This window comes from Oncorhynchus tshawytscha, linkage group LG10, assembly GCF_018296145.1.
Source record: "Oncorhynchus tshawytscha isolate Ot180627B linkage group LG10, Otsh_v2.0, whole genome shotgun sequence".
NCBI classification, from domain to species: domain Eukaryota; kingdom Metazoa; phylum Chordata; class Actinopteri; order Salmoniformes; family Salmonidae; genus Oncorhynchus; species Oncorhynchus tshawytscha.
In genome coordinates this window covers 51057322-51081544 of record NC_056438.1, presented here as the reverse complement: position 1 = coordinate 51081544, position 24223 = coordinate 51057322, and the positions used below count along the sequence as shown (strand labels likewise).

Genomic DNA, 24223 nt, shown 5'->3' with positions numbered 1-24223 from the left:
CATTTACACATATAACCAAAGCCCCAAATAATTACTTTCAGGACGGTTAGCCACTGGCTGTGAAGGAGAAAACAACAAACACATATTCCATTAACTTTGTCTGCCTCTCAGTGATCAAGCTTTTGTTCTCTTTGATTGACAATTAAAACCATGTCGCTACATTTTAGAAACAACATTTTGAAGCCAGATAGATTTCTTAGGGCCAATATTTGGACAGGATCATTTTAAATGAGATGTGTGCGTACATGCACGCTTGCTCACATGAGTGTGTCTGTTTCTGTGTGTGTGTGTGTATGTCTGTTTGTGCATGCATGTACTGTACACCTGTGAATGTGTGTGTACGCAAGACTGCATGCGTGTGAGAGCCTGCATGAGTCTGTGCATGGGTGTGACTCACTCGGATGTAATCTGTGTGTGTGTAACAGTATAACTTTAGACCGTCCACTCGCCCATACCCGGGCGCGAACCAGGGACCCTCTGCACACATCAACAACAGTCACCCACAAAGCATCGTTACCCATCGCTCCACAAAAGCCGCGACCCTTGCAGAGCAAGGGGAACTACTGCTTCAAGGTCTCAGAGCAAGTGACGTCACCGATTGAAACGCTATTTAGCGTGCACCGCTAACTAAGCTAGCCGTTTCACATCCGTTACATGTGTATGTGTGTTTGTGCATGCATGTACTGTACACCTGTGTGTGTGTGTGTGTGTGTGTGTGTGTGTGTGTGTGTGTGTGTGTGTGTGTGTGTGTGTGTGTGTGTGTGTGTGTGTGTGTGTGTGTACGCAAGACTGCATGCGTGTGAGAGCCTGCATGAGTCTGTGCATGTGTGTGACTCACTCGGATGTAATCTGTGCCACCAGTTGCAGGGAGGTGAAGCCAGAGTTGAGGAAGTTATCTCTGTACTGGGTCATCTTGATGGCTCCCAGCCACTCTCCCACTGAACTGAAGGTGTTGAAGTCTGGGATAGAATGATCCAACAGGGTCTGGGAAGGCCTGGAAGAGGAGAGGAAGAGGAAGAGAGACAGAGAGAGAGACAGGGACAGAGAGAGAGACAGAGACAGAAAGAGAGAGACAGAGACAGAGAGAGCTTTGATGGCGGTGTGAGGGGAGGTTTTGACTTTGATGTAATATACAGTAATAAACTCATGTTTATTTCACTTTGAGGAAGTCTGGGTTGTGAAGATGTGTATGTCTGTTGTTTGTATACGTTCACACTGCAAAGAAACTATGCTCTGCAGTAGATCGGGTTCAAACTTGAATCTATTAAATCCAACGTGAATTGTGTGTGCAACAACTGTGTGCGTGTGTGTGTGTGTTAGTAATTCTGATCGTTCCGAACAGCAAGAATAAGTGGAGGATATGTTTGATGTAATATAAAGTAATAAACTCATGTTTATTTCAGTTTAAGGAAGTCTGAGTGTGCCTGGGTTGCGAAGGTGTCTACGTGTGCACCAACCACTGCTTTGAAGTTGTTGGGGGGAAAAAGTCAAAGTGCTTCGGTATGTGTGAGCGCGGCTGCGTGTGGGTCTCTACGTACCGCATCACAATGCAAAAGAAATGGCGGGGATTAAGTGTGTGTGTGTGTGTAATCCTACATACACATTCATGTATGCTACACTTACACTGCCGGGATGCTGGCCACTTGTTTCAGACTGGCTGGGTTACGGATCATCTTGTCCAGGGTGTTGACGATGTCAGCGAAGCGTGGCCGCGCGTTACGGTCCTTCTGCCAGCAGTCCAGCATGAGCTGGTGCAGAGCTGAGGGGCAGTCCATGGGAGGGGGCAGCCGGTAGTCCTGCTCTATGGCATTGATCACCTGGGGACGGAGAGGGTGGGCAGAGGGTCACAAGGTAGTCAGTCGGGGTCGTGTTAGAAGGGACTATTGTGGAGAAGGTAGAAGGTAGTGAGTGGAAGGTGGTTATTAGAAGTGGGTCTGATCTCGCTCAAGCCGATAAGGTAGATGAGGTCGAATAGAAGACCATTGCCAGACGGGACCATTGGGAAGGCCAATTGAGAAGACATCTGAGGGTAGTCACTAAACTTATGATCAAAGGAGGTCAATAATGTGTAGTAAAGCAGAGAAGTGTGAGAAAAAGCGGATGTTTGTAGAGGCCTTTTGTTTCCCTTTTCCTAAACCCCTTTTCTAAATCACTGTGCCACCGGGCCCTAGTTGCTCTGTCTCATTTTGCGCCATTAAGTGGTTAGTGAGCAATTCACTCAGCATCTCCTTTGTATAAAAAAATATATATATTAAACAACGATTTTGGACACGTTATTTTTTGAATGTAAAATTCTCACGAGGCAGATCTTGTTTTCAGACACGTGAAGTTTCACCTGTACATTTCACACACCTTTCGTCTAAGGTCTAAAGTCCCTCCCGATGTGTTCTCCAGTCTTATAAAACAGTTTAGAAATAGGCTCAGTGCCTTTATCCTCACAAGGTGAGGTATTGAAAGGTATCATTTTGACCCCTATCTTTTGCAGAGAAGAAATATGATGTACTTGTTAAACAAAATCTCCTTCTCTGAGCAATTGTATACAATAATATAATACAATTTAAAAAATCACCATATAATACAGCTCAGTATTTGTGTTATTTAAAAAACAAAAAACATTTGGTCATCTTTATCAAGGGTCCCAATCATTTTGGACCTGCCTGTATACTCGGACACTATGGGAAAGTGCCTTGGGAATAGGCTGACTGCATATACAGTAACTATAGAAAGACGAGCGCTGTCTCACTCTCTAAATTGTAGCGTGTTTGTAGGGTATACCATATGACGGATTGTTAACCCTTGTATGTCGATGCAATCTTTCAAATTAAACGCTTGAATCAGGGCAAAGCCAAGAAAAGCCGATATAGGATAGAGATTCTAGGGTGTGAAAATGAATTATCATCAGAAATGGGAAGATGCACTATAGGTGTCCATGCTACCACTGAGACCTGTGCAATTCAGCAGAATCTTGATAAATGGTGCATATGGGGAAGTGTGTGTGTGTGTGTGTGTGTGTGTGTGTGTGTGTGTGTGTGTGTGTGTGTGTGTGTGTGTGTGTGTGTGTGTGTGTGTGTGTGTGTGTGTGTGTGTGTGTGTGTGTACATGCATGGGTGAGTGGGCATGTGTATGTGTGTATGAGCACACAAACTTGTGTATATGCCAGTGCACTATTTGTGTGTGAGCCCTGTCTGTGTGTGCTTTTGTGTGCATACTGCATGTGCGTGAGAGTGTGTGTTTGTTTGTGTGTGTTATTAATGTACACCAGGGTTTCCATTTGGAAAATGTGATTCCGGACATGTGATCGGTAACATTTGAATTTACTGGACATTTGAGAAATGTACCGGACCCATATGCATTGGGTGTGTAACCTGATTAGGGCGTCCACCCACGGTGCTCAGAATGACAGAAATCACATTCAGAATATGGTAATTCATATTAGCAGAACATGCAAGTCAAGGATGCAACGATATGTGGTCATTCTTACCGATTTCTGATGTACACTTTGAAGATCTTAAAATAACTGTCCACATGTACTTTTCCTTCGCCAACAAGACGAGTAACGAACAGCAAAATCACTAGCCTATGTCAATGTCAATCTACTATAGTAGAAACGTTTAGGCTACCTATTCTATTGGTCAGTTTATCGAGATATACATAACCTATTCCAAACAGACTCTGGGACAGTTGTGGAACAATAGATACAAATTCATACAACCAGTAGCCCTGCAACAGATCAGAAACTCAAAATGTTGATAAACTATTATTTCTTCCCGTTATATAGTTTTGAATGGTCATCCATCTCGTAATTCCAACTCGGGAACTGGCCTCTTTCGAGAGCTCTAACTTTCTGACCTGAAGATCACTGACTTCATCATTTCACCTCGTGTTCTTGCGCAGTCTGACTGATTTACCACTCCAAGGCTCTGTATTGGTATGCTGTACGTGTGTGATAAACAACATAGCCGACATAAAGAATATATTGTACACGCAGCAATTTAATGCCACTAATTTAATGCCACTGCAAATTGACCTATAGACGGCAAGCATGTCAAGTCAAATGTATTTCCATCAGTGGATAGGCTGAAAAGCATTATTTTGCGCCAATTCTATTTAGCAGCTTTTCTATTTGTTAAACGGAATAACTAATAGAAACCAACACACACATACACACATATATATATATATATGTGCGTGTTCTGACTGAAGAGAACAGCACGCCATGCTGTGAACAGTGCCAGGCCTCCTCCCTGTGTGTCCCACCAGTCGCTGCCTGTATGTTGGCCCAGAGATGGAACATCTGCTGGTTTGGCCAGTCCTGGTGGACCAGGCTTCAGAGAGACAGTTGACCGGGTGGGGATATGGAGCTCATTAGTGTGTGTTTGTATTCCACGACACAACATTAAAAACTAGAAGGTTCACCTTTTATCTGGATGCTCATTCATTGTAAAAAGGGCTTTCTAAATGAATTTTTATTGATTGAAATTTGATTGATCTGAATATTCGTTCAAAAGTTCAACATGACAATAATACTCACATCCTGGTTGGACATGTCCCAGTAGGGCCTCTCTCCAAATGACATCACCTCCCACATGACGATGCCGTAGCTCCACACGTCACTGGCTGAGGTGAACTTCCGGTAGGCGATGGCCTCTGGAGCTGTCCACCTCACTGGGATCTTACCCCCCTGAGGGAGATGGGGGAGAGAGGGGGAGGGATAGGGGGATAGAGAGAGAGAGCGAAAAAGACATGATTAGTCCAATAAAATAAACAATTATGCATTCAAACCCTTCTAACCAAAAGACAACTGCCCCCCCCCATCTCTCTATCGATCCAGCAGCAATGGATTGTACCTATGCCCCCCTCTTAATATGATCTGCCCTTCACACATCGACCCACAGCACGTCTCTCCCCTCCGGCCATCTCTACCCCTGACTTTGAATAAAGAGGGATTTGGTTGGGGTTTGAGCGCGCCTGTCGAGCGTGTCTGTTTGTAATTGGACTACCTGGGCCTGGGGCGAGTCATGCACGGCTCTGATTGAAATTGCCGGGTGGCTTGTTTAAGATTCCCTCCACACACACACCCACTTGTTTGTGGACTTGGTGGTTGCTATTGTATCCGGCCAGCTTAATAATGCCAATTAGTTCAACCTGGGAATGTGTAGATAAGTCGGGTTTGAAAGGACAGACGGGAGAGCTAGACAAGGCCCACCCTGCTCTCCTGGCTTTCTCGCTCAGGACCGGGAGGTGTGTTTGTGTGTGTGTGTCTCATCTGCTTTTTGCTTGGTATGTGCATGCACAAGCATCAGTGAATGTATGTGTGTGTGTATACTGTATGTGTGTGTGCAGGTCCAGAGGACTCAAACTCAGTTCATTAAGGCCCAGCTCAGAGTGTTTGACCTCTGGGAGCTCCTGACCCTGAACATGATGTTAACCTCGGACCTCAGTGGAGGCTGTTGTCAGGGTGAATGGGCCAGGAACACAGTCCTGAGTTGTTACAGAACATAGAACAGAACGGAGAGAGAGCGAGAGAGAGAGAGAGAGAGAGAGAGAGAGAGAGAGAGAGAGACTAAGAAAGGAAAACAGTATTTTATCTGAGAGAGAGGGTTCTGGAGTGTTCATAAGGAAGTGTGTATTTGTGTTTCTTTGAGAGAAAAAAATACTATCTATCTAAGCTCTGATGACTTTTTTGCTGATCCCAGACACCAAAAGGCTTTCCCTTGTCTAAGTTCAGTCTCAGTTCTGTCTCAAGGCTATAGAAAAATACATGAAACTACATCCACACCAATGAAAATAAAGACCCGGCTCTCATCTCTAACTTTGTCAGAGCCATGCTTCAAAGCGACAATTTCAACTTGGACTCTCTCTCTCTCTCTCTGTCTCTCTCTCTCTCTCTCTGTCTCTGTCTCTGTCTCTGTCTCTGTCTCTCTCTCTTTCTTCCTGGGGGGAGCTCTGTCGTCACCGTGGCCTGGGTAAAGACACTCGCCATACAGGAGCCCCGTGCCTGCCTGCATCGCTTTGCGCAGGTCCTGGCAGAAAGGCCAAGGTAATAACATTTTCACGGCTGCCGCGTGTGGGAGGGAGCTATGCAGATCAGTAGTAATTATCGCTGTGGGCGAGCTTTCTGCAAGCACCCGGGTCAAAACGACACTTTAATAACACAAAGTGCTGCAGAACAGAACAGGCAAATAGACAGAAGAAGAAGGCAAATATATAATAAAAGCACTGGATGCAGTTGCTGAGGGGAGGACGGGTCATAATAATGGCTGGAATGGAGTGAACGGAATGGCATCAAACACATGGAAACCATTTGTCTGATGTATTTGATGCCATTCCCCTGAATCCACTCCAGCCATTACCATGAGCCCGTCCTCCCCAATTAAGGTGCCACCAACCTCCTGTGATTGAGTGTTTTTGTTTTCTTTAACTCAGGGGGAGAAAAGAGAGAGAGAATACCCCAGGGAGGAAGAGAGGGAGGGGGGAAAGAGAAGGAGAGTGGAATTAAAACGGGTCTAGTGTCAACAATGCCAAACACACGCTTTGTGGAGAATGGGAGAGAGAGAGAGAGTGTGTGTGTGTGTGTGTGTGTGTGTGTGTGTGTGTGTGTGTGTGTGTGTGTGTGTGTGTGTGTGTGTGTGTGTGTGTGCGAGTGCATGTACATGCATGGGTGAGTGGGCATGTGTGTGTATGAGCACACAAACCTGTGTATTTGTCAGTGCATTATTTGTGTGTGAGCCCTGTCTGTGTGTGCTTTTGTGTGCATACTGCATGTGCATGAGAGTGTGTGTTTGTTTGTGTGTGTTATTAATGTACACCAGGGTTTCCATTTGGAAAATGTGATTCCGGACATGTGATCGGCAACATTTGAATTTACTGGACATTTGAGAAATGTCCTGGACCCATATATATTGGGTGTGTAACCTGAATAGGGCATCCACCCACAGTGCTCAGAATGACAGAAATCATATTTAGAATATGGTAATCCATATGTGTGTGTGTCTGAGCCAGGAAGTAATTTAATTCACTAGCTCGAAAAGTACAGGCCAGTTAGATTCTGTTCTCTTTGGTGGCCTTGAGTCTTAGAGAGCACACACAGAGGCATGTTCAACTACATAAGCCAAACCTTACAACAACCTCCAGCCAAGCTCCATCAATTTCTTCAGCTAGCTGCTCATCACGTAAAGAATACGCATAGTGCATTTCATTGAGACATCTTAACGTCAGCATGAGAGCATAATTGTTGTTCTCTCACGACCCTTTGGAAACTGCGTTATATATTAACAAAGGGACTCCACAGAAGAAGAAACAAATAGGGGGGGAAAAAACAACAAAGCCAAATATTGTCAATGTACCCTGCGATCACACCTGCAACCCTGTACAAATTACTATTAAACACTGGATATGAATCAGTAATAAACTTGATTATTGCAGACCCACCATACTGAGAAATAGGGCATTGCGATGATTCTCACTTCAAACAGACAAGTTACCTCTAGATCACCTTCAAGTCAACAAGACGAGACGAAGGGATTGGTCCTGACTAGATGTGACGGCTTGTAACAGGTCGTGACCCGTTGTGACAGGTAAAGTGACGGGTGTAGGTGGCTCATCTGGGGTAGACCTGCTGGGAGCAGAGCGGGCAGAGTGCTTTCAGGGTTAAAGGAGGATCATGGGACGTGGGCGAATGGTGTGGTGTTTTGTGACAGACAGGTACGGAGTGTGTGTGGAGGAGCTCCCTTTACACACACGACATGTAGGAGACGTGGGACACCTGCCATTGCTACAATAACGTGTACTATGATAGATGTAGAATGTTTCCAGCAATTCAATGGAGTATGTCACTGGCGATCTATAGACTGAAGGGGAATCTAGAGTGTCAAATGGCAGTGTGTATCGCTCCAAACAAACTGGACCAATGCCGCGCCCTGGTGTCCCAGGAAACGCCGACTAAATACCCTGCAAGCTCTTCTCCCACAAAACTTCTCAATCTAACTCTCTGTTGTTTTGTTTTTCATTGCTGATGCATGCAACCTATGCCACTCCATCTCTCGAATAGATATCAATGAGTACCATCATGTGGTTACTAAAGTAGCAGCTGTCCCCAAATGCAGATTTATGCCCCTCCGGTGGAAGACAAATCTGTGAACTCCCAGTAATGGGTCAGACACACAGACTCTGCCCCAACTTCTCTGTGATCCATTCCTAAACAATGCACACTCAAATGGTCCCGAGCACATTTACTTAGGCTAGGCAAAGTGCTCCATCAACTGCCGTTTATGTCCCCGAAAGCAACGATTGCTGGCACTGGCAGTCTGCCCAAATACAGAGAGTAGGGAGAGGGGGAGAAAGAGGCAGAGGGGTGGAGAGGGTGGGAAGAGAGAGAGAAAGAGGATAGAACAGAGAGAGAGAGAGAAAGAGAGAGAGCAGACACCCCAGGGACTGTCTGGGAGAGGTGGGTCCTTCTACAGTTCCACTGTCTAAAGCGTAATGGAGAATAGGTTCCCACTTAAAACGTCAAGGGAAGTTATATTGGACTCCATGGAACTATTTTAGGCATCATTTCACAAAGTGCCCACACAGAGTAATCTACTGCTATTTATTTAAATGATATAGTTTAGTGTAGGAGTCTTAGGAGTCTATGGTCCTTTACCTTATGACAAAGTTGTAGTAACACACATTTCTCAGGGGGTCTCAAAGTGACATCGAATCAAATCACATTGTATTTGTCACATGCCACCTTATAGTGAAACGCTTACTTACAAGCCCTTAACCAACAATGCAGTTTTAAGAAAAATACATAAAGAAAAATAAGAAATAAAAGTAACAAATAATTAAAGAGCAGCAGTAAAATAACAATAGCGAGAATATGTACAGGGCGTACCGGTACAGAGTCAATGTGCGTGGGCACTGGTTAGTCGAGGTAATTGAGGTAATATATACATGTAGGTAGAGTTATTAAAGTGACTTATGCACTTTAATAGAGGGAACAGTCTATGACAAGGTTGGCTGGAGTCATTGACAATTTTTAGGGCCTTCCTCTGACACCACCTGGTATAGAGGACCTAGATGGCAGGAAGCTTGGCCCCAGTGATGTACTGGGCCGTACGAATTACCATCTGCAGTGCCTTGCGGTCGGAGGCTAAGTTGCCATACCAGGCGGTGATGCAACCAGTCAGGATGCTCTCGATGGTGCCGCTGTAGAACCTTTTGAGGATCTGAGGACCCATGCCAAATCTTTTCAGTCTCCTGAGGGGGAATAGGTTTTGTCGTGCCCTCTTCATGACTCTCTTGGTGTGCTTGGACCATGTTAGTTTGTTGGTGATGTGGACACCAAGGAACTTGAAGCTCTCAACCTGCTTCACTACAGCCCCTTCGATGAGAAATGGGCGTGCTTGGTCCTCCTTTTACTGTAGCCCACAATCATCTCCTTAGACTTGATCACGTTCAGGGAGAGGCTGTTGTCCTGGCACCACACAGCCAGGTCTCTGAACTCCTCCCTATATGCTGTCTTGTTGTTGTTGATGATGAGGCCTACCACTTTTATGTCATCAGAAAACTTAATGATGGTGTTGGAGTCGTGCTTGGCCGTGCAGTCATTAGTGAACAGGAAGTACTGGAGGGGACTGAGCACGCATCCCCGAGGGGCCCCCGTGTCGAGGATCAGTGTGGCAGATGTGTTGTTACCTACCCTTACCACCTGGGGGCGGCCCGTCAGGAAGTCCAGGATCCACCTTTTATTATGTTTGTATTTATTTCACCTTTATTTAACCTGGTAGGCTAGTTGAGAACAAGTTCTCATTTACAACTGCGACCTGGCCAAGATAAAGCAAAGCAGTGCGACAAAAACAACACAGAGTTACACATGGGATAAACAACCGTATAGTCAATAACACAATTAGAAAAATCAGTATACAGTGTGTGCAAATGAAGTAAGGAGGTAAGGCAATAAATAGGCCAATAGTGGCGATGTAATTACAATTTAGAAATTTGTGTTTGAGTGATATATGTGCAGATTAGGATGTGCAAGTAGAAATACTGGTGTGCAAAAGAGCAGAAAAACAAAAACAAATATGGGGAGGAGGTAGGTAGTTGGTTGGCTGGTAGGATGAGCTATTTACAGATGGGCTGTGTACAGCTGCAGCGATCCGTAAGCTGCTCTGACAGCTGATGCTTAAAGTTAGTGAGGGAGATCTAAGTCTCCAACTTCAGTGATTTTTGCAATTCGCTCCAGTCATTGGCAGCAGAGAACTGGAAGGAAAGGTGGCCAAAGTAGATGTTGGCTTTGGGGATGACCAGTGAAATATATCTGCTGGAGTGCGTGCTACGGGTGGGTGTTGCAATGGTGAGCAGTGAGCAGTGAGCTGAGATAAGGCGGCACTTTACCTAGCAAAGACTTATAGATGACCTGGAGCCAGTGGGTTTGGCGCCGAATATGTAGCGAGGACCAGCCAACGAGAGCATACAGGTTGCAGTGGTGGGTAATATATGGGGCTTTGGTGACAAAATGGATGGCACTATGATAGACTGCATCCAATTTGCTGAGTAGAGTGTTGGGGGCTATTTTGTAAATGACATCGTCAAAGTCAAGGATTGGTAGGATAGTCAGTTTTATGAGGGTATGTTTGGCATCATGAGTGAAGGAAGCTTTGTTGTGAAACAGATAGTCGATTCTAGATATAACTTTGGATTGGAGATGCTTAATGTGAGTCTCAAAGTAGAGTTTACAGTCTAGTCAGACACCTAGGTATTTATAGTTGTCCACATATTCTAAGTTGGAACCGTCCAGAGTAGTGATGCTAGCCATACGAGCAGGTGCGGGCATCGATCGGTTGAAGAGCATGCATTTCGTTTGACTAGCATTTAATAGCAGTTGGTGTCCAAGAAATAAGTGTTGTATGGCATTAAAGCTCGTTTGGAGGTTTGTTATCACAGTGTCCAAAGAAGGGCCAGATGTATACAGAATGATGTCGTCTGCATAGAGACGGATCAAAGAATCACCCACAGCAAGAGCAACATCATTGATAAAAACAGAGAAAAGAGTTGGCCCGAGAACTGAACCCTGTGGCACCCCCATAGAGACTGCCAGAGGTCCGGACAACAGGACCTCCGATTTGACACACTGAACTCTATCTGAGAAGTAGTTAGTGAACCAGGCGAGGCAGTCATTAGAGAAACCCAGGCTGTTGAGTCTGCCGATAAGAATACGGTGATTGACAGAGTCGAAAGCCTTGGCCAGGTTGATGAAGACTTGCAGCGCAAGGTGTTTAGTCCCAGGGTTGTTAGCTTAGTGATGAGCTTTGAGGGCACTATGGTGTTGAACACTGAGCTGTAGTCAATGAATAGCATTCTCACATAGGTGTTCATTTTGTCCAAAAGGCAGTGTGGAGTGCAATAAAGATTGCATCATCTGTGGATCTAATGGGGCAATATGCAAATTGGAGTGAGTGTAGGGTTTCTGGGATAATGGTGTTGATGTGAGCCATGACCAGCCTTTCAAAGCACTTCATGGTTACAGGGAGTGCTACGGGTCGGTAGTAATTTAGGCAGGTTACCTTAGTGTTCTTGGGCATAAGGAATATGTTGGTCTGCTTGAAACATGTTGGAATTACAGACTCAGACAGGGAGATGTTGAAAATGTCAGTGAAGACACTTGCCAGTTGGTCAGCGCATGCTCGGAGTACACGTACTGGTAATCCGTCTGGCCCTGCGGCCTTGTGAATGTTGACTTGTTTAAAGGTCTCACTCACATCAGCTGCAGAGAACGTGATCACACAGTCATCTGGAACAGCTGATGCTCTCATGCATGTTTCAGTGTTACTTGCCTCGAAGCGAGCATAGAAGTAATGTAGCTCGTCTGGTAGGCTCGTGTCACTGGGCAGCTCTCGGCTGTGCTTCCCTTTGTATTCTGTAATAGTTTGCAAGCACAGCCACATCTGACGAGCGTTCGGAGCCAGTGAGATTTGATCTTACTGTTTGATGGCTCGTCAGAGGGCACTGACGGATTTCTTATAAGCTTCTGTCTTAGAGTCCCAGTACTTGAAAGCGGCAGCTCTACCTTTTAGCTCAGTGCGGATGTTGCCTGTAATCCATGGCTTCAGGTTGGGGTATGTACGTACAGTCACTGTGGGGATGACGTCATCCATGCACTTATTGATGAAGCCAGTGACTGATGTGGTGTATTCCTCAATGCCATTAGAAGAATCACGGAACATATTCCAGTCTGTGCTAGCAAAACAGTCCTGTAGCTTAGCCTCTGCTTCATCTGACCACTTTTTTATTGACTGAGTCACTGGTGCTTCCTGCTTGAATTTTTGCTTGTAAGCAGGAATCGGAGGATAGAATTTTGGTCATATTAGCCAAATGGAGGGCGAGGGAGAGCTTTGTAAGCGTCTCTGTGTGTGGAGTAAAGGTGGTCTAGAGTTTTTTTCCCTCTGGTTTCACATATAATTAATATGTTGGTTGAAATTTGGTAAAATGGAGTTTAAGTTTCCATGCATTAAAGTCCACAGCTACTAGGAACGCTGCCTCTGGATGAGCATTTTCCTGTTTGCTTATGGCGGTATACAGCTCATTGAGTGCGGTCTTAGTGCCAGCAGAGGTCTGTGGTGGTATGTAGACAGCTACGAAAAATACAGATGAAAGCTCTCTAGGTAGATAGTGTGGTCTACAGCTTATCATGAGATACTCTACCTCAGGTGAGCAAAATCATCGAGACTTCCTTAGATTTCGTGCACCAGTTGTTTCTTACAAATATACATAGACCCTCACCGCTTGTCTTACCAGAGGCTGCTGTTCTATCCTGCCGATACAGTTATAACCCGCCAGCTGTATGTTATTGATGTCGTCGTTAAGCCACGACTCTGTAAAACATAAGATATTACAGTGTTTAATGTCCTGTTGGTAGGATATATATGCTTTTAGTTCGTCCAATTTATTATCCAGCGATGGTACGTTGGCCAATTGTACCGATGGCAAAGGCAGATTAGCCACTCGTTGGCGGATCCTCACAAGGCACCCCGATTGCCTTCTGCGATACCGTTTCCTGCGAATGACAGGGATGTGGGCCTGTTCGGTTGTCTGGAGTAAATCCCTCTCGTCAGACTCATTAAAGTGAAATTATTCGTCCAGTTCAAGGTGAGTAATCGCCGTTCTGATTTCTAGAAGCTCCTTTCGGTCACAAGACACTGTGGCAGAAACATTATGTACAAAATACTTACAAATAACACTAAAAACATTCACAATATCACAATTGGTTACAGGATCGTAAAACGGCAGCCATCTCCTTCGGCGCCATTATGGCAGGGTATGAAATCCGACCTTCGATAAACGTTGTCTGTGTAGTCTTTTGCAGTTAACATATTCCTTCAGATCTTCAACTCGATGACACCACTTCTGCTTAATAGAAATGCTCCCTCCCCTTGTGCAACCTCTATCTGGGCCCCCGGTGACTCAGGGGCCACCAGGGGCCCCTCAAATTAAACCCAGCGTGAATACTATCTTATTATCATGTATTTTTGCACATCCTTGTTAGGCTTTTTCAGAGGTTTAATATTAGACTACGACCTTGGCTTGTGTAACCGGGTGACATCTTTATTCTGTCCCCTTGAGATGACTCTGAGAAGTTGGAAAATAGGCAATTACAGCCCACAGCACACAGACTAATCACATAACAGATTGCCTGGGTTGTTTAAACAAGAACTGATGTGTCTCTACTCATGTCATTGGGCGGCAGGTATTCTAGTGGCTAAAGGTCTCTGGTTTTAATCCCCAAGCCGACTAAGTGAAAAATCTGTCAATGTGCCCTTGAGCAAGGCACTTGACCCCAATTGCTATTATATGTCACTCTGGATAAGAGTGTCTGCTAAATTGTAAAACATGTTACCCTATCATAGCGTTTTCTCTTCCCAGGAACTAGCATGCTGTGACCCTCTGTCTCTCTCTCTTTGAGGACCAATTACGCAAAAATGAATTGAAGCTGGAGTAGCTCGCTAGTTTACTAACTGGCGGACTGGCCAGCAACTTCCCATGATTGTCCAATGTCATTATATGGACTGAGGTCAGTGTTGTGACAAAATCCGTCTCCCACATTTCATTTGATCCCCCTTCAGTGTGCTATGTAGAGGATCGCCATGTCTGAATCATGCTCTGCATCCATAGTGCATCCATACAGGCACAGTGCATCCACACAGGCACAGTGCATCCACACAGGCACAGTGCATCCACACAGGCACAGTTTATCCATACAGGCACAGTGCATCCACACAGGCACAGTGCATCCATACAGGCACAGTGCATCCATACAGGCACAGTGCATCCACACAGGCACAGTGCATCCATACAGGCACAGTGCATCCATACAGGCACAGTTGATCCATACAGGCACAGTGCATCCACACAGGCACAGTGCCTTCCATACAGGCACAGTATGCCCACCTCAGTCATAGATAGCAGCTTGATCTGTCACACATGACAGGAGTTATAAATCAAGCCATGTTCCCGCTTTGATAGAGGAGTCTGGGTGGACCGAATGGCAACTTTTCTCAGAGTTTTTCCGCTTCTTTACTCAGGGATGAGTTCCCCTTAAGTCCCCTGTAACTTTTGCCACATCAATATTTCACACACGTGACAAACAACACAAAAGGCTTTGGGAAACATGCCAGAGGGAGAGAAGGAAAGGAGGAAAGGATGCAAATAGAAAACAAGGAACAAAAACAGAGGGTGGATTGAAGGCAGTGGAGCGGAGAGAGGGAGAATGTCCGTCAGGTCGCGGGGGTTTGATGGATGAGGTATGTTACTGGGCTGTGGGTGACCTCGCCTCTCAACCGCTTGCCCTCTTTGATGCAGCCTCAAAGACACACACACATTCAAGTGTGCGCACACACACTGGCGAGCATGAAGACACACACATACAGTTGAAGTCGGAAGGTTCGAGTCATTAAAACTCGTTTTTCAACCACTCAACAAATTTCTTGTTAAAAACTATTGTTTTGGTAAGTTGGTTAGGACATCGACTTTGTGCAAGACACAAGTAATTCTTACAACAATTGTTTACAGACAGATTATTTCTCTTATAATTCACAGTGTCACAATTCCAGTGGGTCTGAAGATCACATACACTAAGTTGACAGCTTGGAAAATTCCAGAAAATGATGTGGCTTTAGAAGGTTCTGATAGGCTAATTGACAACATTTGATTCAATTGGAAGTGTGTGTACCTGTGGATGTATTTCAAGGCCTATTTTCAAACTCGGTACCTCTTCACTTTGGTGCAAAAAGTGCTAATCAATCCCAGAAAAACAGCAAAGGACCTGGTGAAGATGCTGGAGGAAACTAGTGGTGGCAGACGAAATGTACCCAGTTGTCCGAATTTTCTGGGGACTTCGGGTCCCCACAAGGATAGTAAAACTAAACCAAACACACACACACAACACATCATACATTAAACAGGCACTCTGCCTGTCATTCCTTTGAGCCACTGGGTCCCCCAGGGAAAATATGTGATGAAAAATAAGTGAAAAGATGGATGGATGGATAGAAGGATAGATAGATGGACTGATGTGAAATTCATGGCCCGCAGAGCGTCTAAAAATCAATTCTGTCTCCCGTAAGGTCACACAGGTCATCCCTCTCCACTCGCAGTGAGGGAAGCATCCTGAAGAAGTGCATGCTGAAGAAGTGCATGCTGGGAGTAATTACCCACAACCAAACACAGTGCTGAAGCGGGACAATAGCTGTAGAAAGAAGGTAAAAGTCGACGTCTGTAAACGTCTGTAGTCAACGTTTTGTTTTGATGCTCGTCAAAGTGATCTTTAATCGTCAGACGGTTTGACTGGCATGGTTCAACCAAGTCAAGTTAGCAATTTGGTCTTAAACCATGTGCTGGTAAAAACAGTACAACTGTATCACCAAAGCCAAAATAAAGAGATTACCTTTAGCGACCATGCAGCAAACATTTGAGGGAAAATGTATTTCTCTACCCCCTGCTCCGATAGCCACTCTGGCCCCTGCGTGAGTGCCAACCCCAGGGTTAACACCATGTAATTAACAGTATGTCCGCCAGCACCTTCCCCAGCACCGCGCTGGAAGCTAGGTAATTGGTGCCCTCCGAAATGGTGGGGAAACATCACAAAGGAAGGAGAGAAAGGAAAATAAGGTGATTCATTTTGCAGGAGGAGGAGGTCGATGGCGACGTATATCACAGCACGTTGGCGGAATTTAATTTCCCTGATTCCCTCGGCCTCCACAAGCCGCGCTGGCCTCGCTCCATGATTGCTTTGGCATTCTGCGTTCACCTCGTAACCGGCGGAGGGAGGACAGCGAGTGAAGGGCGCTGCCATGGCGGCTTGGCAGCAAGCATAGCTTAATTAAAGGAAGATGTGAGGGACCCAAGGACCCCGATTCTATCCACAACGTCTCCGCTGTGGATAGAGAATATTCCCAGAACGTTCCCCAGGAGAGTGGATTAGAATGGAGGGTCAGGACCCAGCTAGTGACAAGACACAGTAAGGTCAAGCAGAATGCTAGGAGAGACTTGTGTTACTCTGGTGTGCTTATGGACGTTTCTGTGTATGTGTTATATGGCAGAACTCTCATGACATATAGGTCCTATCATTAGGAATACCTGGGTTGGGTAAAGGTTAAGCACAAAAAAACAGTTGGTGTAAAAAGTACTGTCATTGTACAGTACCTTTCTAATGTCCAAGACAAATGTCCCCTTGTGGACAATAAGGTAGATCCTAAAGCCTATATCTATCTATTTTTCTAACTCTTATCGCCAGTATAAAACCCACGAGATACATCATCTCATTTTCAAGGGGTCTTGTATACTTGTACATGAAACAACTAAACATCAAGAACACTAAACAATAATCCAATCCACAACATCTAACCCCCTTTGTGGCATCAGCGAGATTGACAGCTGACAACAGAAGGTGTGCTTGTCTTTGTTGTTTCAGCAGGGCTTAACCACAGGGGTCACAGAGACCCAGGTCGGTCTTCCTTCCTAGTGGGCAATTAACTTCCCAAAACCATATCACCCTTCCTGTTCACGCCTAAGACAACCTGTCAATCAACCGCCTTTCCGGGTATCTCAGTGTTCACAGACAGACAGACACACACACACACACAGTCGGGAACACACACACACATACAGACTCAGTCACACACTGCGCATCACACACACACACACACACACACACACACACACACACACACACACACACACACGCTGTTGAGTTCTATTAATAATACTCTTCTGACTGAAGGAAGACGTGGGATTGTACTGTTGTTATCATGTCCTTGATTTCACAAAGAACACCTATGTTTAGATACATAAGAACTCATTTTAGTCTTCTATTTTTATACTACCTTGATACCTGACTCATGATTCCTATGTTAAGATGCCTTAGAACCTCTATATTTAGAACATTTTTGTGTTTGATCGTTGACGACTCACTCACTATTAGAAAAGAAGGCCCTATCTAGAACCTAAAATGGTTCTTCGACTGTCCCCATAGGAGAATCCTTTGATAAACCTTTTTGGTTTCAGGTTTAATCCTTTTGGGTTCCATGAACGACCCTTTCCACAGAGGGTTCTACATGGAAACCAAAAGGGTTCTACCTGAAACCAAAAAGGTTATCCTATGGGGACAGCCGAAGAACCCTTTTGGAACCCTTTTTTCTAAGAGTGTGCAGTGGAATTATATGTATTTATTCATGTAAATATAAATCATTTTCCAAAAGTTTACCTCACTAAAGAAGGGACTCTGCACCAGGCCGACTGTATTCCCTCCAAACTGTCAGGAGCAACCAAATAATAAACCACTACATATATCCAACTAATTAGCAGATTCAAATGAAAGTCAATGCAGGGCACACAGTCGGCTACACTAACGTTGGCGACTAATAATTACAGATCTGTTCCTCTGTGGTGTTAATTAGGGCACAAACCCTTCCATGATGCCCGAGAAATAATAGAATCTGTCAGTTTAAGGGTCTGGGATGCCCTTTCAGTTTGCATGCATCCTACGCATCCCAATGAGAAAGGGGCCTTCCCCTAAGTCTGCATGTCTCTGCACTAATGAAGATGTGACAGTACTGCTGCGTGACTAGCGGGAAGAGGGAGGAGAAGGAGGAGAGAAGGCTTGTGGAATGTTAAAGAGAAGAGACAGAGGTGGAGTTGAGGTGAGGGAGAGTGGTGAAGAGGACTGAAAGGAAATGCCAGAGAGATGGTCGCACAAACTGTTGTAGTTCTTTAGATGTAGCATTTACCCCTACTGTACTCAAGCAGTCCTACACACACACACACACACACGCACACATGCACAAACAAAAAAGAGACATATCGGTTTCCCTGTTCTACATTGCTTGTTTTCAGCGAGTTCCTATGAACATTGCTGGCGACCTACCTATCCATTTCAAAGTGTAAAGATAGGAAAACATCAGTACACTAGAGTAGCTAGTAGGACATACCAGAGAGCTGGTGTAGGAGGGATCAGAGGTATCGTCCTGGAGGTAGCGCGACAGCCCGAAGTCAGACACTTTGCAAACCAGGTTGCTGTTTACTAGGATGTTGCGGGCGGCCAGGTCTCTATGGACGTAGTTCATCTCAGAGAGGTACTTCATGCCCGCCGCGATGCCCCTCATCATGCCCACCAGCTGGATCACGGTGAACTGACCGTCGTTTTGCTGCAGGAGAGAAGAGATGAAGAGTGAGAGAAAGAAACAGATAAATGAGGATCGTTAGTGTCATTACCGTTGTCGGTATTGTGATCGCCGCCATTTTCTCTTGCTGCAGAGAAAGGAGAAGACGACGGCCATATCAAAATAAACGTTTAATTTGCAGGCCTTTCCGCTGAGATGTTGACAATAAACAATCAATTCTTCACTGATTCCTACACTATTTGACAGCATTAGGCATTGAGGTGTGTCGACCAGACACGGTTGTTATTCGATTGCATGGTTCTATTTGATAGCAATGCAATTGACTTGACAACCGCAACGACATGACACGAACACAGGCTCATTCTGCATGCTATGCCACATATTCTGTGTCATATTACATAAAGGCCATGCCTAGCTAACATTGTCCTGACACGGAGAGTGTCTGTGCTGAAAATTCCGCTGGGATCTCGCTCCCAGATTAGAAAACCCTGCGGATACATCTGTGACACCACAGCCAGGAAGTAAGGGTAAACTTTTGTACAAGGGTACAAGATCTGCCGTCAGACATATGTACAATGTTCCATGTCACAAACAGCCTAACCTGATACCTATCTGAGCGCGACCTACTTCTACAAGACAGAAAACAGTTTTTTTCTGTGTCTGATTATGTGACTGAATCTTGAAGCCTTACGCTTAAAGTGGTTTGTTCTTTAGATTTCTACTTTTACACTAGCAGCTATTGACACAGTCCCTGACAGCCCTTGTCTTGCATCTCATCACCTATTTTATATCAAAAGGAAAGAGTATTCTTTTTTATTCCCAAATTGGATTCTCCGATCACGATCCTACCAAAACTAGTTGTTAGAGGATGTTGTAAAAATGGCACATTGTCCATCACTGTGGGTAACACACACACACACACGGCGGAGCTCTCTCCCCAAACCCTTCCTAGTTCCTCCCCGTGTCTCCAATGCTCCGAGGAGCTTTGAACCCGACACACACTAACAAATAAGAGGGTAGGGTAAGATCGATGGGAACACCAGTCAGATGTGGCGGCTAGCAAAGCCAACTTCAAAGGGTCCCTTTAAACCAGCAGTAGATCAAAGTGAAGAGGAAAACCAATCCATGAGATGGAGGAAGAAGGGAAGGAGAGAAAAAAAGGCTTGAATATTGATTAAGCTGTACACTCGCTCGTTCCTTACCAGCTACAAAAGAGTGAGGGGATAGTTCATTAAGAGCTTGGGGCATGAGTGGAGAAATTAAATGAAGACGGAAGTTGGCTATTTCAGGAAGTCTTCGATGAGGAGAATGATGGAATTGTGTTCGGTTCATTTTCAAATCTTCTGGAGTTACACAGAGGTCTCTATTTTCAGCTGGTGTGAAGGAGGGGCAATGGCATTTTCCAGCCCTAAAGCCAGGTTTGGCAAATTACCTGTGACCATTTCATGCATCTCTAAAGGGACTTTTTAAGACCCAGAAGAAGCAGGTCTTAACGGTAGTGCAGTTGATGACGGCATGGGTTTTGAGAGCAGGAGCTCAGCCTATCTAGCCATGACGCACAGGGCCCAGGGGAAGAGAGATGTTGCTTTTGTGCCAGTGAATCTCGTATTAAGAAACATAAAAAAACAACAATTGGTTTCCCCCCCATTTAATTTGATTAAAAACCAAGCATAGCCTACCCTCCCTTTTAATCAACGCTGGTTTAGCAGTTTCGCATAGGTCTGTCTTTTTATGCTGGCCATTATCCAAGTAGCCTATGAATAAAGGGCTCTACTGGGAGTTATACTGGTGCTACTGAGAGAGTCTACTGGTCAACTGAGAGTGCTTTGACATATTTTGGAGGCTTGTGCCCTCATGCTTTTTCATTATTCACAATTTACATACCTGCATACTTAATTTCATTTGATTGGGTAGGCTGTCCATCCCCATGTTCATCCCCATGTTCATCCCCATGTTCATCCCCATGTTCATCCCCATGTTCATCCCCATTCCCCTCATCTGATTACCAAAGAGACGTTCCTCCAAACTATTCAACCCTATAATACCATATCAAGGGCCGATCTTTTGAGAATCTGCCTCGCACATAGGCAACAATACAATTGACAGGAGCCTAGTTTTTTGTATAGACGTGTGGATGTTATGTGTAAAGGCACTAAAAACGAGAGAAGCGATAGAACGAAAGAAGCGATTCATGAGGTCATGCTTCTGACCCCATCATGTTTAGAAACATTGTTGTTTTACAAAAACTGATTGCTTGTTTTCCGTTTTCATATCAAGCCCTTCATAGGCTACCCTTACCCTAGGACCCGGCTACTAAGGCTGGTTCAACAGCAATGCTGTCGTGCCTTTTTTTAATCCTTCCTGGTTTTGCAACGTAGTCTATCCATAAAAGGTGTTTAAATGGTCTATTCGTCAGAGGGTCTTGAATTGAAAATATACTGCACATCCTAAATCAGACACACATATGCCTACTTGCATACTTCATTTCACTTGTTCAAGTATCCATCCCTATCTCCAAAGAGCGCCTCTCATCCGGTTACCAAATAAGCACTTCAAACGTATTTAAATGACTCAGTCCTATAGTGCAGCATCAATGGTAGGCCGAGGCTATATTTCGCTTATTGAGATTTTGTGTCACACACATACAATACAATTTAGCCTAGTATTGTCATTTGAGGAGGACTGCGATGCGTAAAGACAATTACAACAATGTTGACTGCCAACATTCCAAACATAGTCTATTGAGAAAATACTGGATGTTTTCATTTGTTTTACTGTTGCTATTACTCCTTACTATAGCCTATGCTATTAGATAAGTTGTAGAATTAATCAACAATGTACCAGGACAAGAATATTCCAGCCGAATTGGAGTTGATGACAATGCAAAGACCATCAATAATCTATAGAACTTGAGACAAACTTGAGTCGTATTAAGCCATGGAACACATTGATTGGCCAGTGAGTGGCCAAGCCCTCGTCACACCTGCAACAGGTTTATTAATCAAAGCCCAAAATATTTCTGACACACCCTCAGACCTATAGCGCTACTGGCAGCGCTTAGATCATGGTTCCGCAACTGAAGGCCCGTGGAACGAATTTGGTCCGCGGTTGGTTTTATTTGGCCCCCACAAGTTTTCTGTGGAATTTTCATTGTTGGACATAAAAGACTGTAAAAACACCAGGAAATCAGCTCCAAGTGATTTTAACTTAAGAAATCTGTTACCAATTATTCCCACACATAATATAGAGACACGTGATCATGTACAAATGTAAGCAAGGTTTGAAATGATGGTTTTAGTCAAAGATATCTCTTTGGGCTTCTTACGGTCAATTTGCAGTCTACAAATGATTTGTAATTATACAATCCACTCCAGGGAAAAAAAAATCATCCTGCAACTGAATCTAGTTGATGATCCCTGGCTTAGATTTACCATTGCGTTAGGTTCGTTATAAATAGAGCTCAGTGATCTCTAATCCTAAACCCTATTCTTGGCGGTAGAACTCTTTGGATGCAGAACATTGCCATGGCCCATGAACTGCATGTTTATTGCAGTCACAAATGTTCTGCACTATATATCATGATCTCTAACTCCATGTGCGTTTTGTCAATCCACAAACAAGCTGCAATGCACCAGTGCAGTCTTAGGGCAACATACATCATCATATATGTGAATAGCCAATTATGTAAATAAATTATTACCACAGTATAACAGTTCTATAAAGACACTATAAAAAGAGATGGTAAACTGTGTTAATAAATTATTAATTAGGCATAGTGGACTGAAAACCCTCCATATTCCTGGGGCTATGGTCATAAAGTGGCTCAAAGTGGGAGTGCTGGATCAGTTTTGCCTTTTAAATCATAATGAATTAGATTACATGTACAGGGAGACCAGCTGATCTTAGAGCAGCTCTTCTACTCTAAGATGCTTGATACACACATTCCCCATACTCACCCTCAGGAAGGAATCAAGGGCCCCGTTCTCCATAAACTCTGTGACGATCATGACTGGCCGACTCTTGGTGACCACGCCCTCAAGTCTGATGATGTTGGGGTGGTCAAACTGTCCCATGATTGACGCCTCGGACAGGAAGTCCCGCCTCTGCTTCTCAACGTATCCTGCCTTCAGGGTCTTAATGGCCACGTAGATCTCCCTCTTGCCTGGGAGCTTCAGACGTCCCTTGTACACCTCACCAAACTCACCTGGGGGAGAGAGTGTGGTGGTTATAGCGCTAGATCAACAATCTAGAGAGATCAAGTATTAGACCTTGAGATTTCGGTAAATAGGAATCCATTAGATTGTGCTAGTGCAAGACCTTAAAACTGGCTCAATAAACTATCATTGACCACGGATCCTACACAACTTGCATGTTGAACCAGAGGTAACAAGCAGTGTTTTCACTAATCAAAACCACACTACATGACCAAGAGTATGTGGACACCTGCTCGTCCAAAATCTCAATCCAAAATCATGGGCATTAATAAGGAGCTGGTCCCCCCTTTGCTGCTATAACAGCGTCCACTCTTCTGGTAAGGCTTTCCACTAGAACATTTCTGTGGGGACTTGCTTCCATTTAGCCACAAGCGCATTACTGAGGTCGAGCACTGATGTTAGACAATAAGGCCTGGCTCACAGTCAACGTTTCAATTCATCCTAAAGGTGTTTGATGGAGTTGAGGTCAAGGCCGTGTGCAGTCAAGTTCTTCCACACTGATCTAGAACATACCATTTCTGTATGGACCTCGCTTTGTGCATGGGGGCATTGTCATGCTGAAACAGGAAAGGGCCCCCCCAAAACTATTGCCAAAAGTTGGAAGCGCATAATTTACTAGAATGTCACTGTATGCAGTAGCATTAAGATTTCCTTTCACTTGAACTAAGGGACCAAGCCCGAACCATGAAAAACAGCCCCAGGCCATTATTCCTCATCCACCAAACTTTACAGTTGGCAATATGCATTCTCTTGGGATCTGCCAAACCCAGAGTTGTCCGTCAGACTGCCAGATGGTGAAGCGTGATACATAACTCCAGAGAACGTGTTTCCACTGCTCCAGAGTCCAATGGCAGCGAGCTTTACAACACCCCAGCTGACTCTTGGCATTGCGTATGGTGATATTAGGCTTGTGTGCGGCTGCTCGAACATAGAAACCCATTTCATGAAGCTCCCGACGAACAGTTATTGTGCTGACGTTGCTTCGTGAGGCAGTTTGGAACTCGGTAGTGATTGTTGCAACTGAGGATAGACAATTTTTACGCGCTATGTGCTTCAGCACTCGGCGGTTCCGTTCTGTGAGCTTGTGTGACCTTCCACTTCTCAGCTGAGCCGCTGTTGCTCCTAGACGTTTCCACTTCACAACAACAGTACTTAAAGTTGACCGGGGCAGCTCTAGCAGGGCAGATAATTGACAAAAAGGTGGCATCCTTTGACAGTGCCACGTTGAAAGTCACTGAGCTCTTCAGGAAGGCCATTCTACAGACAATGTTTGTCTATGGAGATTGCATGGCTGTGTGCTTGATTTTATACACCTATCACCAACGGGTGTGGCTGAAATAGCCGAATCCACAA

The 24223-nt window shown here is 44.8% G+C and overlaps 1 protein-coding gene across 3 annotated transcripts in view; it reads right to left on the bottom strand.

Moving 5' to 3' along the window:
- LOC112260409 (ephrin type-B receptor 1) overlaps nt 1-24223 on the bottom strand; it is a 314795-nt gene that overhangs the window by 6758 nt on the left and 283814 nt on the right. For all 3 annotated transcript variants that reach the window (XM_042328699.1, XM_042328701.1, XM_042328700.1), the window contains 5 exons: nt 22613-22860; nt 18465-18680; nt 4532-4681; nt 1624-1817; nt 839-994 (listed from right to left, as the gene is read on the bottom strand). In XM_042328699.1, coding sequence (XP_042184633.1) covers nt 839-994; nt 1624-1817; nt 4532-4681; nt 18465-18680; nt 22613-22860 — 964 coding nt within the window. The remainder of the gene's footprint in view (nt 1-838; nt 995-1623; nt 1818-4531; nt 4682-18464; nt 18681-22612; nt 22861-24223) is intronic.